Source organism: Scardinius erythrophthalmus (genome assembly GCF_964197995.2).
Source record: "Scardinius erythrophthalmus genome assembly, chromosome: 2".
NCBI lineage: Eukaryota > Metazoa > Chordata > Actinopteri > Cypriniformes > Leuciscidae > Scardinius > Scardinius erythrophthalmus.
The window spans coordinates 982,253-995,193 of record NC_138222.1 but is presented as its reverse complement, the minus strand read 5'-3'; the positions used below and the strand labels follow the sequence as shown (position 1 = coordinate 995,193).

At 48.9% G+C, this 12,941-nt stretch overlaps 2 protein-coding genes across 3 annotated transcripts in view; both read left to right on the top strand.

Moving 5' to 3' along the window:
* The window catches only part of mrc1a (mannose receptor, C type 1a), a 65,437-nt gene extending 61,669 nt beyond the window's left edge, over window positions 1-3,768 (top strand). The window contains exon 30 of the mRNA XM_081347703.1: window positions 334-3,768. Within this exon, the coding sequence (XP_081203829.1) occupies window positions 334-1,637 (1,304 nt within the window). The 3' untranslated portion in view covers window positions 1,638-3,768. The remainder of the gene's footprint in view (window positions 1-333) is intronic.
* A 35-nt stretch (window positions 3,769-3,803) lies between these two features.
* The window catches only part of LOC308679927 (macrophage mannose receptor 1-like), a 10,069-nt gene continuing 931 nt past the window's right edge, over window positions 3,804-12,941 (top strand). For both annotated transcript variants that reach the window (XM_081347801.1, XM_081347800.1), the window contains exons 1-3: window positions 3,804-3,935; window positions 4,014-4,175; window positions 4,275-4,307. In XM_081347801.1, the coding sequence (XP_081203927.1) occupies window positions 4,022-4,175; window positions 4,275-4,307 (187 nt within the window). In that variant the 5' untranslated portion in view covers window positions 3,804-3,935; window positions 4,014-4,021. The remainder of the gene's footprint in view (window positions 3,936-4,013; window positions 4,176-4,274; window positions 4,308-12,941) is intronic.

Here is a 12,941-nt window from a genome sequence, read left to right as displayed (position 1 = left end):
ATAGCTACTCTACGGAGCCGAGTTGTTTATGCCTTGCTTGTTTTCTTGTGTTTTGACATCTGCCCGTGTTTCCAGGATTAACCCTCTGCCTTGCCCTTTGGACTCTGTTTGCCCCTCGTTTGGATCTTTGCTTGTGTACCTGGATTATCTCTCTGCCTGGCCCTGTTGGATATTGTTTGCTAATCGTAGACCCACGCTTGCCCTAGGATTTCTCTTGTGTCTTGCCCTAACTAAACCTGCTTGCCGTTGTCTGACCCTGCCTGTTTACTATGTTTATGAATAAAAGCTTGCACATGGATCCGCACGCCTCATGTCTTGTTCGCCCCGTAACAGAATACTCGGCCACACAAGGATCCAGCAACTTTTCAGATGGACATTTGTCAGGTATGGACACTACAAGACTATTGTTTACCCTCAAACAAGGCTCACGATCACTAGAGAACCATATTAGAGAGTTTTTAGTCTTCTCTCGTTATTCTGATTTACCGGACATTATCTTGATTGAGATTTTTTGTGATGGCATTAATCAACCATTGCAATCTCAGCTTAGACGTGAGGGTCTACGTTCATCACTGAGTGGCTTTTTTGATTTTGCTTTGACTGTTGGCTCACTATTCACTGTGGGTATCACGGATGAGGATCACGTCATGCCACCCATCAGGCCCATCGCCGGATCAGTATCTGGACGTCATAGATTAATGTCCATCGTGATGGACCCACCGCTCATGTCAGCACGGAGGGCCAAGAAGATTAGCCGAACGGGGTCTTGTCCTGCCAAAACCACCGTTCCACAGTCTCTTTCCGTCGAAGTCCCAGCTGAGCTAGAGCTTCACGCCAGTCCAGCCGAGCTAGAGCTTCACGCCAGTCCAGCCGAGCTAGCACTTCACGCCAGTCCAGCCGAGCCTGCACTTCACGCCAGATCTGCCGAGACCAAGGTAGTAAGCGTCGTGCCCGCCGCACCTGTGACTGACAGCGATCTTCGTCCTCTCATCGGCCCGCCAGAGCCCTCATCGCTGGATCTGCCCAGCACAAAGCCCTCATCGCTGGATCTGCCCAGCACAAAGCCCTCATCGCTGGATCTGCCCAGCACAAAGCCCTCATCGCTGGATCTGCCCAGCACAAAGCCCTCATCGCTGGATCTGCCCAGCACAAAGCCCTCATCGCTGGATCTGCCCAGCACAAAGCCCTCATCGCTGGATCTGCCCAGCACAAAGCCCTCATCGCTGGATCTGCCCAGCACAAAGCCCTCATCGCTGGATCTGCCCAGCACAAAGCCCTCATCGCTGGATCTGCCCAGCACAAAGCCCTCATCGCTGGATCTGCCCAGCACAAAGCCCTCATCGCTGGATCTGCCCAGCACAAAGCCCTCATCGCTGGATCTGCCAAGCACAAAGCCCTCATCGCCGCTGCCCAGCCCAGAGAATGCATCGCCGCTGCCCAGCCCAGAGAATGCATCGCCGCTGCCCAGCCCAGAGAATGCATCGCCGCTGCCCAGCCCAGAGAATGCATCGCCGCTGCCCAGCCCAGAGAATGCATCGCCGCTGCCCAGCCCAGAGAATGCATCGCCGCTGCCCAGCCCAGAGAATGCATCGCCGCTGCCCAGCCCAGAGAATGCATCGTATACTGTATCAGTGTAGACAGCGTCAGTCATTATAATCTTAACACACATCAGTATACTGTATCAGTGTAGACAGCATCAGTCATTATAATCTGAACACACATCTCTATACTGTATCATTGTATCAGAGTCAGTCATTATAATCTGAACACACATCTGTATATTGTATCAGTGTAGACAGCATCAGTCATTATAATCTGAACACACATCAGTATACTGTATCAGTGTAGACAGCGTCAGTCATTATAATCTGAACACACATCTGTATACTGTATCAGTGTAGACAGCGTCAGTCATTATAATCTGAACACACATCTGTTTACTGTATCAGTGTATCAGAGTCAGTCATTATAATCTGAACACACATCTGTATACTGTATCAGTGTATCAGCGTCAGTCATTATAATCTGAACACACATCTGTATACTGTATCAGTGTAGACAGCGTCAGTCATTATAATCTGAACACACATCTGTATCAGTGTAGACAGCGTCAGTCATTATAATCTGAACACACATCAGTATACTGTATCAGTGTAGACAGCGTCAGTCATTATAATCTGAACACACATCAGTATACTGTATCAGTGTAGACAGCATCAGTCATTATAATCTGAACACACATCTGTATACTGTATCAGTGTATCAGAGTCAGTCATTATAATCTGAACACACATCTGTATACTGTATCAGTGTATCAGAGTCAGTCATTATAATCTGAACACACATCTGTATACTGTATCAGTGTATCAGTCAGTCATTATAATCTGAACACACATCTGTATACTGTATCAGTGTACCAGCGTCAGTCATTATAATCTGAACACACATCTGTATACTGTATCAGTGTAGACAGCGTCAGTCATTATAATCTGAACACACATCTGTATACTGTATCAGTGTAGACAGCGTCAGTCATTATAATCTGAACACACATCTGTATACTGAATCAGTGTAGACAGCATCAGTCATTATAATCTGAACACACATCTGTATACTGTATCAGTGTATCAGAGTCAGTTATTATAATCTGAACACACATCTGTTTACTGTATCAGTGTAGACAGCGTCAGTCATTATAATCTGAACACACATCTGTATACTGTATCAGTGTAGACAGCGTCAGTCATTATAATCTGAACACACATCTCTATACTGTATCAGTGTAGACAGCATCAGTCATTATAATCTGAACACACATCTGTATCAGTGTAGACAGCGTCAGTCATTATAATCTGAACACACATCTGTATACTGTATCAGTGTATAAGCGTCAGTCATTATAATCTGAACACACATTTGTATACTGTATCAGTGTATCAGAGTCAGTCATTATAATCTGAACACACATCTGTATACTGTATCAGTGTAGACAGCGTCAGTCATTATAATCTGAACACACATCTGTATACTGTATCAGTGTATCAGAGTCAGTCATTATAATCCGAACACACATCTGTATACTGTATCAGTGTATCAGAGTCAGTCATTATAATCTGAACACACATCTGTATACTGTATCAGTGTAGACAGCGTCAGTCATTATAATCTGAACACACATCTGTATCAGTGTAGACAGCGTCAGTCATTATAATCTGAACACACATCTGTATCAGTGTAGACAGCGTCAGTCATTATAATCTGAACACGCATCTGTATACTGTATCAGTGTAGACAGCGTCAGTCATTATAATCTGAACACACATCTGTATACTGTATCAGTGTAGACAGCGTCAGTCATTATAATCTGAACACACATCTGTATACTGTATCAGTGTAGACAGCGTCAGTCATTATAATGGCTTCTGTTTGCTTTTGACGCAACGCTCACATCCAGTGAAGGTAAATGTCAGCTGTTAAGAGACTGAACGCCAGTGGGTGGGGCTTATGGTGTGATGATGTATAACTATTGGTCGATGTCTTGCTCTGGAGACAGGCATATGCAAATGTATTTTCCCATGCTATGTCATAGGTCACCCAATATCAAAACCTGCTGTTTTTGGAGCTTGATTAAATAAATGCTTTGTTGATAATGAAGAGGAAGTTTTAAGACATGAAACTTGCAGGATGTTTTAAGTCCTCTTATGTGTCAAAAGATCAAGGCAAATCGGATTTCTCATCTCATGACCTCTTTAATCACTAGCAAATCACAGAAGAAAAAAAAAACTATAATTGCAGAGGTAAAAACTGTGTAATTGCAGGGGCATCGTTGCTGAGTATCGAGGACTCAGTCGAATCCCACTTTATCATTCAGAATGTGGAGATCCTGCAGGATGGAATCAAATCCTTCTGGATTGGCCTGCACCGCAGTCATTCAGGTTAGAAACGCACTTAGTCCAGCAAACACAATACTCAAAATGATCTCAGAACACCCTCTGATAGTGTGTGTGTTGCAGGTGAATGGATGTGGGTTGATAACACGGTGGTGGATTACACGAACTGGAAGCCCCGGATGCCCAATGGTGTTAGTCAGTGTGTGGAAGTGCAGTCGAACACTGGGTTGTGGAACACTGCTCACTGCAGCGCTTACAGGCCTTATATCTGCAAAACTGCAAAAGGTTAATTATCCGAGCACATATACAAATGCAACTTTAATAGTTTATTTTTTCCATTCAGTTTAATAGTAATAAACGTACAAATATGTCTTTATATTTCAGTTATACCACCAACAGAGAAACCATCGATACCACGTATGTATCTACATTTCATTAACTAAGGGATAATGTACATCCAGCCTGTTGTTATCTCAGAATAAACCCGACAGTGTGATCAGGATCAGTTCTTCATCAGTGTCACGAATCCGGTCTGTGGCCTTCTGCCCGATAGCCACCAGAGGTCGCTTCTCCATCATATTGACTCACACAGCACACTGGACTGCATTTCCCATCATTCATTGCACGGACGACACACCCAGCTGATTACACTAATCACTCTCCCAGCTGAGAACTATCTCACAATCACTATCACCAATTACACTCTTTATAAGCCTTGGACTTTCTCTCTGTGATCGCCGAGTATTGTTTAGCGCTTATCCTAGCGATAGCTACTCTACGGAGCCGAGTTGTTTATGCCTTGCTTGTTTTCTTGTGTTTTGACATCTGCCCGTGTTTCCAGGATTAACCCTCTGCCTTGCCCTTTGGACTCTGTTTGCCCCTCGTTTGGATCTTTGCTTGTGTACCTGGATTATCTCTCTGCCTGGCCCTGTTGGATATTGTTTGCTAATCGTAGACCCACGCTTGCCCTAGGATTTCTCTTGTGTCTTGCCCTAACTAAACCTGCTTGCGGTTGTCTGACCCTGCCTGTTTACTATGTTTATGAATAAAAGCTTGCACATGGATCCGCACGCCTCATGTCTTGTTCGCCCCGTAACAGAATACTCGGCCACACAAGGATCCAGCAACTTTTCAGATGGACATTTGTCAGGTATGGACACTACAAGACTATTGTTTACCCTCAAACAAGGCTCACGATCACTAGAGAACCATATTAGAGAGTTTTTAGTCTTCTCTCGTTATTCTGATTTACCGGACATTATCTTGATTGAGATTTTTTGTGATGGCATTAATCAACCATTGCAATCTCAGCTTAGACGTGAGGGTCTACGTTCATCACTGAGTGGCTTTTTTGATTTTGCTTTGACTGTTGGCTCACTATTCACTGTGGGTATCACGGATGAGGATCACGTCATGCCACCCATCAGGCCCATCGCCGGATCAGTATCTGGACGTCATAGATTAATGTCCATCGTGATGGACCCACCGCTCATGTCAGCACGGAGGGCCAAGAAGATTAGCCGAACGGGGTCTTGTCCTGCCAAAACCACCGTTCCACAGTCTCTTTCCGTCGAAGTCCCAGCTGAGCTAGAGCTTCACGCCAGTCCAGCCGAGCTAGAGCTTCACGCCAGTCCAGCCGAGCTAGCACTTCACGCCAGTCCAGCCGAGCCTGCACTTCACGCCAGATCTGCCGAGACCAAGGTAGTAAGCGTCGTGCCCGCCGCACCTGTGACTGACAGCGATCTTCGTCCTCTCATCGGCCCGCCAGAGCCCTCATCGCTGGATCTGCCCAGCACAAAGCCCTCATCGCTGGATCTGCCCAGCACAAAGCCCTCATCGCTGGATCTGCCCAGCACAAAGCCCTCATCGCTGGATCTGCCCAGCACAAAGCCCTCATCGCTGGATCTGCCCAGCACAAAGCCCTCATCGCTGGATCTGCCCAGCACAAAGCCCTCATCGCTGGATCTGCCCAGCACAAAGCCCTCATCGCTGGATCTGCCCAGCACAAAGCCCTCATCGCTGGATCTGCCCAGCACAAAGCCCTCATCGCTGGATCTGCCCAGCACAAAGCCCTCATCGCTGGATCTGCCCAGCACAAAGCCCTCATCGCTGGATCTGCCCAGCACAAAGCCCTCATCGCTGGATCTGCCAAGCACAAAGCCCTCATCGCCGCTGCCCAGCCCAGAGAATGCATCGCCGCTGCCCAGCCCAGAGAATGCATCGCCGCTGCCCAGCCCAGAGAATGCATCGCCGCTGCCCAGCCCAGAGAATGCATCGCCGCTGCCCAGCCCAGAGAATGCATCGCCGCTGCCCAGCCCAGAGAATGCATCGCCGCTGCCCAGCCCAGAGAATGCATCGCCGCTGCCTAGCCCAGAGCTCCATACGCCATTAATTCCGTCCAGACCTGAACCTGCACCTCATCATCGAAGATGGCGGAGGAGGAGGAAGACCTCCGGCCTCCCCAATGACCCGGAGGCCGTCCCCGAGCAGCCCGCCATCGTCCCGGAGGCCGTCCCCAAGCAGCCCGCCGTTGTTCCGGAGGCCGTCCCCGAGCTGCTCGTCCTGCCGGCTCCACCCACGCCTGCCGAGCCTGTGTCTTCGGACAAGATGGCCGCCGCCGAGCCTGTTCACGTCACGCCTGCCGAGCTTGTGTCTTCGGACAAGATGGCCGCCGCCGAGCCTGTTCACGTCACGCCTGCCGAGCCTGTGTCTTCGGACAAGATGGCCGCCGCCGAGCCTGTTCACGTCACGCCTGCCGAGCCTGTGTCTTCGGACAAGAAGGCCGCCGCCGAGCCTGTTCACGTCACACCTGCCGAGCCTGTGTCCCCTGACAAGATGGCCGCCGTCGAGCCTGTGTCTGTTCCTGAGCCTGAGCCGGTGGCGTCTGTTCCTGAGCCCTCAGTGACCAAGACACTGACCATTATGGCCACAGCCATGTGGTGTGTGTGGGCTACGCACACACTTGGGCCGGTGGTGTCTGTTCCTGGGCCGGTGGTGCCAGTTCCAGTGCCTGGGCCGGTGGTGCCAGTTCCAGTGCCTGGGCCGGTGGTGCCAGTTCCAGTGCCTGTTCCGGTGGTGCCAGTTCCAGTGCCTGTTCCGGTGGTGCCAGTTCCAGTGACTGTTCCGGTGGTGCCAGTTCCAGTGCCTGTTCCGGTGGTGCCAGTTCCAGTGCCTGTTCCGGTGGTGCCAGTTCCAGTGCCTGTTCCGGTGGTGCCAGTTCCAGTGCCTGTTCCGGTGGTGCCAGTTCCAGTGTCTGTTCCAGTTCTTGAGCCGGTGTCTGTTCCAGTTCTTGAGCCGGTGTCTGTTCCAGTTCCTGAGCCGGTGTCTGTTCCAGTTCCTGAGCCGGTGTCTTTTCCAGTTCCTGAGCCGGTGTCTTTTCCAGTTCCTGAGCCGGTGTCTGTTCCAGTTCCTGAGCCGGTGTCTGTTCCAGTTCCTGAGCCGGTGTCTTTTCCAGTTCCTGAGCCGGTGTCTGTTCCAGTTCCTGAGCCGGTGTCTGTTCCAGTTCCTGAGCCGGTGTCTTATCCAGTTCCAGTTCCTGAGCCGGTGTCTGTTCCTGTGCCGTGGCCGCCCGAGGGGTCGTCTCCGCCATGGCCGCCCGAAGGGTCGTCTCCTTCCTGGTCGCCTGCACAGCCTGACCTGCCCTGGTCGCCTGCACAGCCTGACCCGCCCTGGTCGCCTGCACAACCTGACCCGCCCTGGTCGCCTGCACAGCCTGCTCCGTCCGGGCCTGCCGTCCTGTTGCAATCTCTGGGCCTTCTTCCGCTCCACGGGCCTGGCCCTCCAGCCCGCCCCCGGGTCCGCCTCCGCTCCACCACCCTCCTGGATTGTATTGGAGCGTCTGGAAGCCGCTCCTTGTGGGGGGGCTCTGTCACGAATCCGGTCTGTGGCCTTCTGCCCGATAGCCACCAGAGGTCGCTTCTCCATCATATTGACTCACACAGCCCACTGGACTGCATTTCCCATCATTCATTGCACGGACGACACACCCAGCTGATTACACTAATCACTCTCCCAGCTGAGAACTATCTCACAATCACTATCACCAATTACACTCTTTATAAGCCTTGGACTTTCTCTCTGTGATCGCCGAGTATTGTTTAGCGCTTATCCTAGCGATAGCTACTCTACGGAGCCGAGTTGTTTATGCCTTGCTTGTTTTCTTGTGTTTTGACATCTGCCCGTGTTTCCAGGATTAACCCTCTGCCTTGCCCTTTGGACTCTGTTTGCCCCTCGTTTGGATCTTTGCTTGTGTACCTGGATTATCTCTCTGCCTGGCCCTGTTGGATATTGTTTGCTAATCGTAGACCCACGCTTGCCCTAGGATTTCTCTTGTGTCTTGCCCTAACTAAACCTGCTTGCCGTTGTCTGACCCTGCCTGTTTACTATGTTTATGAATAAAAGCTTGCACATGGATCCGCACGCCTCATGTCTTGTTCGCCCCGTAACAATCAGCTTGAAGGGGTTTATTCTGAGATAACACACACACACACACACACACACACACACACCTGAAGGGGTTTTATTCTGAGATAACACAAACACACACACACACACACACACACACACCTGAAGGGGGTTTATTCTGAGATAACACACACACACACACACACACACACACACACACACACACACCTGAAGGGGGTTTATTCTGAGATAACAGCCGGCTGGATGTTCACCGCTTATTACACGCCTACTTGCCACATAAGTGAACAATTAGACACGAAATATTGATCTGTGTTGAAATATTTTATTAGGTGTTTAAACGCAAAGTTTCCGCGGAGAGAGCAGTTTCAGCGGCAAGATCAAACTAGACGGACATTTAAGAGATATGGTATACAGTCACACCACTTATTACACAGCATTTCGCCACATAAATAATTATGGAGATGAGATACACTGAACAAAATTATAAACGCAACACTTTTGTTTTTGCCCATATTTTCCATGAGCTGAACTAAAGGTTCTAAGTCTTTTTCTATGTACACAAAAGGCCTATTTCTCTCAAATATTGTTCACAAATCTGTCTAAATCTGTGTTAGTGAGCACTTTTCCTTTGCCGAGATAATCCATCCACCTCACAGGTGTGGCATATCAAGATGCTGATTAGACAGCATGATTATTGCACAGGTGTGCCTTAGGCTGGCCACAATGAAAGGCCACTATAAAATGTGCAGTTTTACTCTGTTGGGGGGGGGTCAGGGGGTGGGGGTCTGAAAACCAGTCAGTATCTGGTGTGACCACCATTTGCCTCACGCAGTGCAACACATCTCCTTCGCATAGAGTTGATCAGGTTGTTGATTGTGGCCTGTGGAGTGTTGGTCCACTCCTCTTCAATGGCTGTGCGAAGTTGCTGGATATTGGCAGGACCTGGAACACGCTGTCGTATACGCCGATCCAGAGCATCCCAAACATGCTCAATGGGTGACATGTCTGGAGAGTATGCTGGCCATGCAAGAACTGGGATGTTTTCAGCTTCCAGGAATTGTGTACAGATCTTTGCAACATGTGCCGTGCGTTATCATGCTGCAACATGAGGTGATGGTCATGGATGAATGGCACAACAATGGGCCTCAGGATCTCGTCACGGACTCTCTGTGCATTCAAAATGCACATTCATTGTCCATAACATACGCCTGCCCATACCATAACCCCCCCCGCCACCATGGGCCACTCGATTCCCCATCTTGACATCAGCAAACTGCTCACCCACACGACGCCATACACGCTGTCTGCCATCAGCCCTGTACAGTGAAAACCGGGATTCATCCGTGAAGAGAACACCTCTCCAAAGTGCCAGACGCCATCGAATGTGAGTGTCACAGGTCGGGGTGGAGCGCCAGCGGGCCGCCCACCCCTTCACTTGCGTGCCGCCCCTGAGGAGCTAGCCGTGGGCACAAAGGGAAAAGGCGGACACAGCATTAAAAACAAATGTTCTTTATTAAATAAATAAAAACAGTGTCTAAAAAGTCTCTTCAGCGTTCTCTTCATGTATCTCAGCACTTTCAGACAGACTGAGGAATGAACAGAATTCACAGCTTCCGCGTTCTCTTCTTCAGCGTTCTCTTCGTGTATCTCAGCACCTTCAGACAGAGAGAGGAATGAACATAATTCACAGCTTCCGCGTTCTCTTCTTCAGCGTTCTCTTCGCGTATCTCAGCACCTTCAGACAGAGAGAGGAATGAACATAATTCACAGCTTCCACGTTCTCTTCTTCAGCGTTCTCTTCGCGTATCTCAGCACCTTCAGACAGAGAGAGGAACGAACACAATTCACAGCTTCCGCGTTCTCTTCCTCAGCGTTCCCTTCGCGTTTCTCAGCACCTTCAGACAGAGAGAGGAATGAACATAATTCACAGCTTCCGCGTTCTCTTCTTCAGCAAGCTCTTCGCGTATCTCAGCACCTTCAGACAGAGAGAGGAATGAACATAATTCACAGCTTCCACGTTCTCTTCTTCAGCGTGCTCTTCGTGTATCTCAGCACCTTCAGACAGAGAGAGGAACGAACACAATTCACAGCTTCCGCGCTCTCTTCTTCAGCGTTCTCTCCGCTTATCTCAGCACCTTCAGACAGAGAGAGGAATGAACATAATTCACAGCTTCCGCGTTCTCTTCTTCAGCGTTCTCTTCACGTATCTCAGCACCTTCAGACAGAGAGAGGAATGAACATAATTCACAGCTTCCACATTCTCTTCTTCAGCGTTTTCTTCGCGTTTCTCAGCACCTTCAGACAGAGAGAGGAATGAACATAATTCACAGCTTCCGCGTTCTCTTCTTCAGTGTTCTCTTCACGTTTCTCAGCACCTTCAGACAGAGAGAGGAATGAACATAATTCACAGCTTCCGCGTTCTCTTCTTCAGCGTTCTCCTCACGTATCTCAGCACAGCATTAGCCGGCTCTTCACTGGACTCAGGCAGAGAGAGGAATAGATACGTGTAACTCACAGCATTAGCCGGCTCTTCACTGGACTCAGGCAGAGAGAGGAATAGATACGTGTAACTCACAGCATTAGCAGGCTCTTCACTAGCCTCAGACAGAGAGTGGAGAATACGTATAACTCACAGCATTAGCCGGCTCTTCACTGGACTCCAACAGAGAGAGGAATAGATACGTATAACTCACAGCATTAGCCGGCTCTTCACTGGACTCCGACAGAGAGAGGAATAGATACGTGTAACTCACAGCATTAGCAGGCTCTTCACTAGCCTCAAACAGAGAGTGGAAAATACGTATAACTCACAGCACTAGCCGGCTCTTCACTGGACTCAAGCAGAGAGAGGAACGGATACGTATAACTCACAGCATTAGCAGGCTCTTCACTAGCCTCAAACAGAGAGTGGAAAATACGTATAACTCACAGCACTAGCCGGCTCTTCACTGGACTCAGGCAGAGAGAGGAATGGATACGTATAACTCACAGCATTAGCAGGCTCTTCTAGCATTGGCAGGCTCTTCCAGCATTAGCAGGCTCTTCCAGCATTAGCAGGCTCTTCCCTAGCCTCAGACAGAGAGTGGAGGATAATGGTATTTCCCCAATGCAGCTGTAACTTCACCAGGCTCAGATAAAGGAGAGGTTAATGAACAGCTGTGACTGCGAGTGAACAGCAGAAACAATTCCCACACTCACATATCCACCACACACTGTAAGATTTCACTCGTGCTCATTTCCACAATAAAACTGCAATTCAACAGACTCACGGTGCAGCTAAGGCTTGCACCCGCAATCCAGCCGAAGTCTTTTCTGTCTCTGTCTCTCTCTCTCTTCCTCGCTCTCTCTCTCTCTCTCAGCCTACCTCCGCATCCGCGGTCGCGGCCGCTCACGTGCCGCGTGCCTCACATGTCCTCTCTCGTCGTGTCCTCCTCTCCCCGTCCCCTCCTCTCTCTTCAAAATGGCCTTTTATACTCAACTTTGGGAGCATGTGCCCCAATCAGCGCTCTAGCTCCTCCCCCTCCACACCTGCCGCTCATTTCTTTTTTTTTTCTCTTTAATCACCCTGTGACATGAGCATTTGCCCACTCAAGTCGGTTACGACGACGAACTGCAGTCAGGTTGAGATGTTGTCCCCGATGAGGACGACGAGCATGCTGATGAGCTTCCCTGAGACGGTTTCTGACGGTTTGTGCAGAAATTCTTTGGTTACGCAAACCGATTGTTGCAGCAGCTGTCCGGGTGGCTGGTCTCAGATGATCTTGGAGGTGAAGACGCTGGATGTGGAGGTCCTGGGCTGGTGTGGTTACACGCGGTCTGCGGTTGTGAGGCCGGTTGGATGTACTGCCAAATTCTCTGAAACGCCTTTGGAGACAGCTTATGGTAGAGAAATCAACATTCAATTCACGGGCAACAGCTCTGGTGGACATTCCTGCAGTCAGCATGCCAATTGCACACTCCCTGTGGCCAGCCTAAAGCACACCTGTGCAATAATCATGCTGTCTAATCAGCATCTTGATATGCCACACCTGTGAGGTGGATGGATTATCTCCGCAAAGGAGAAGTGCTCAATAACACAGATTTAGACCAATATTTGAGAGAATAGGCCTTTTGTGTACATAGAAATGACTTAGATCTTTGAGTACAGCTCATGAAAAATTGGGGCAAAAACAAAAGTGTTGCGTTTATAATTTTGTTCAGTGTATATTGATTTGAGATGAAACTGTTTTAAAATCGTTTGTATCTTATAATCCAACAGTGTACAAAACAAGCAGCTGCATTTGAATGAAACAAGAGAGAGCGAGTTCACGATACTGGATGGCATAATTAAATAACTGTACAAAAAAATATTGATTTGACTGAGTTTTAATATTTTATTAGCTCACCAAATGCAAAACCTCCACGAAGAAAAAACGTTCCTGACTTCAGTGACCCGGATAAGCCTGTGTTTCTGTTCTTAGCCGTTGTTATCGGGGAATAATATACCGTTAGATGGCGCGATTGACCAATCAGAATCAAGCATTCCACAGAGCCATGTAATAATTGAAAGTAATTATAATTAGGGCTGTCAAAGTTTACACATTAACTGATAAGATGAATGAAATGTTGGATGCTGTTTGGTGTTGC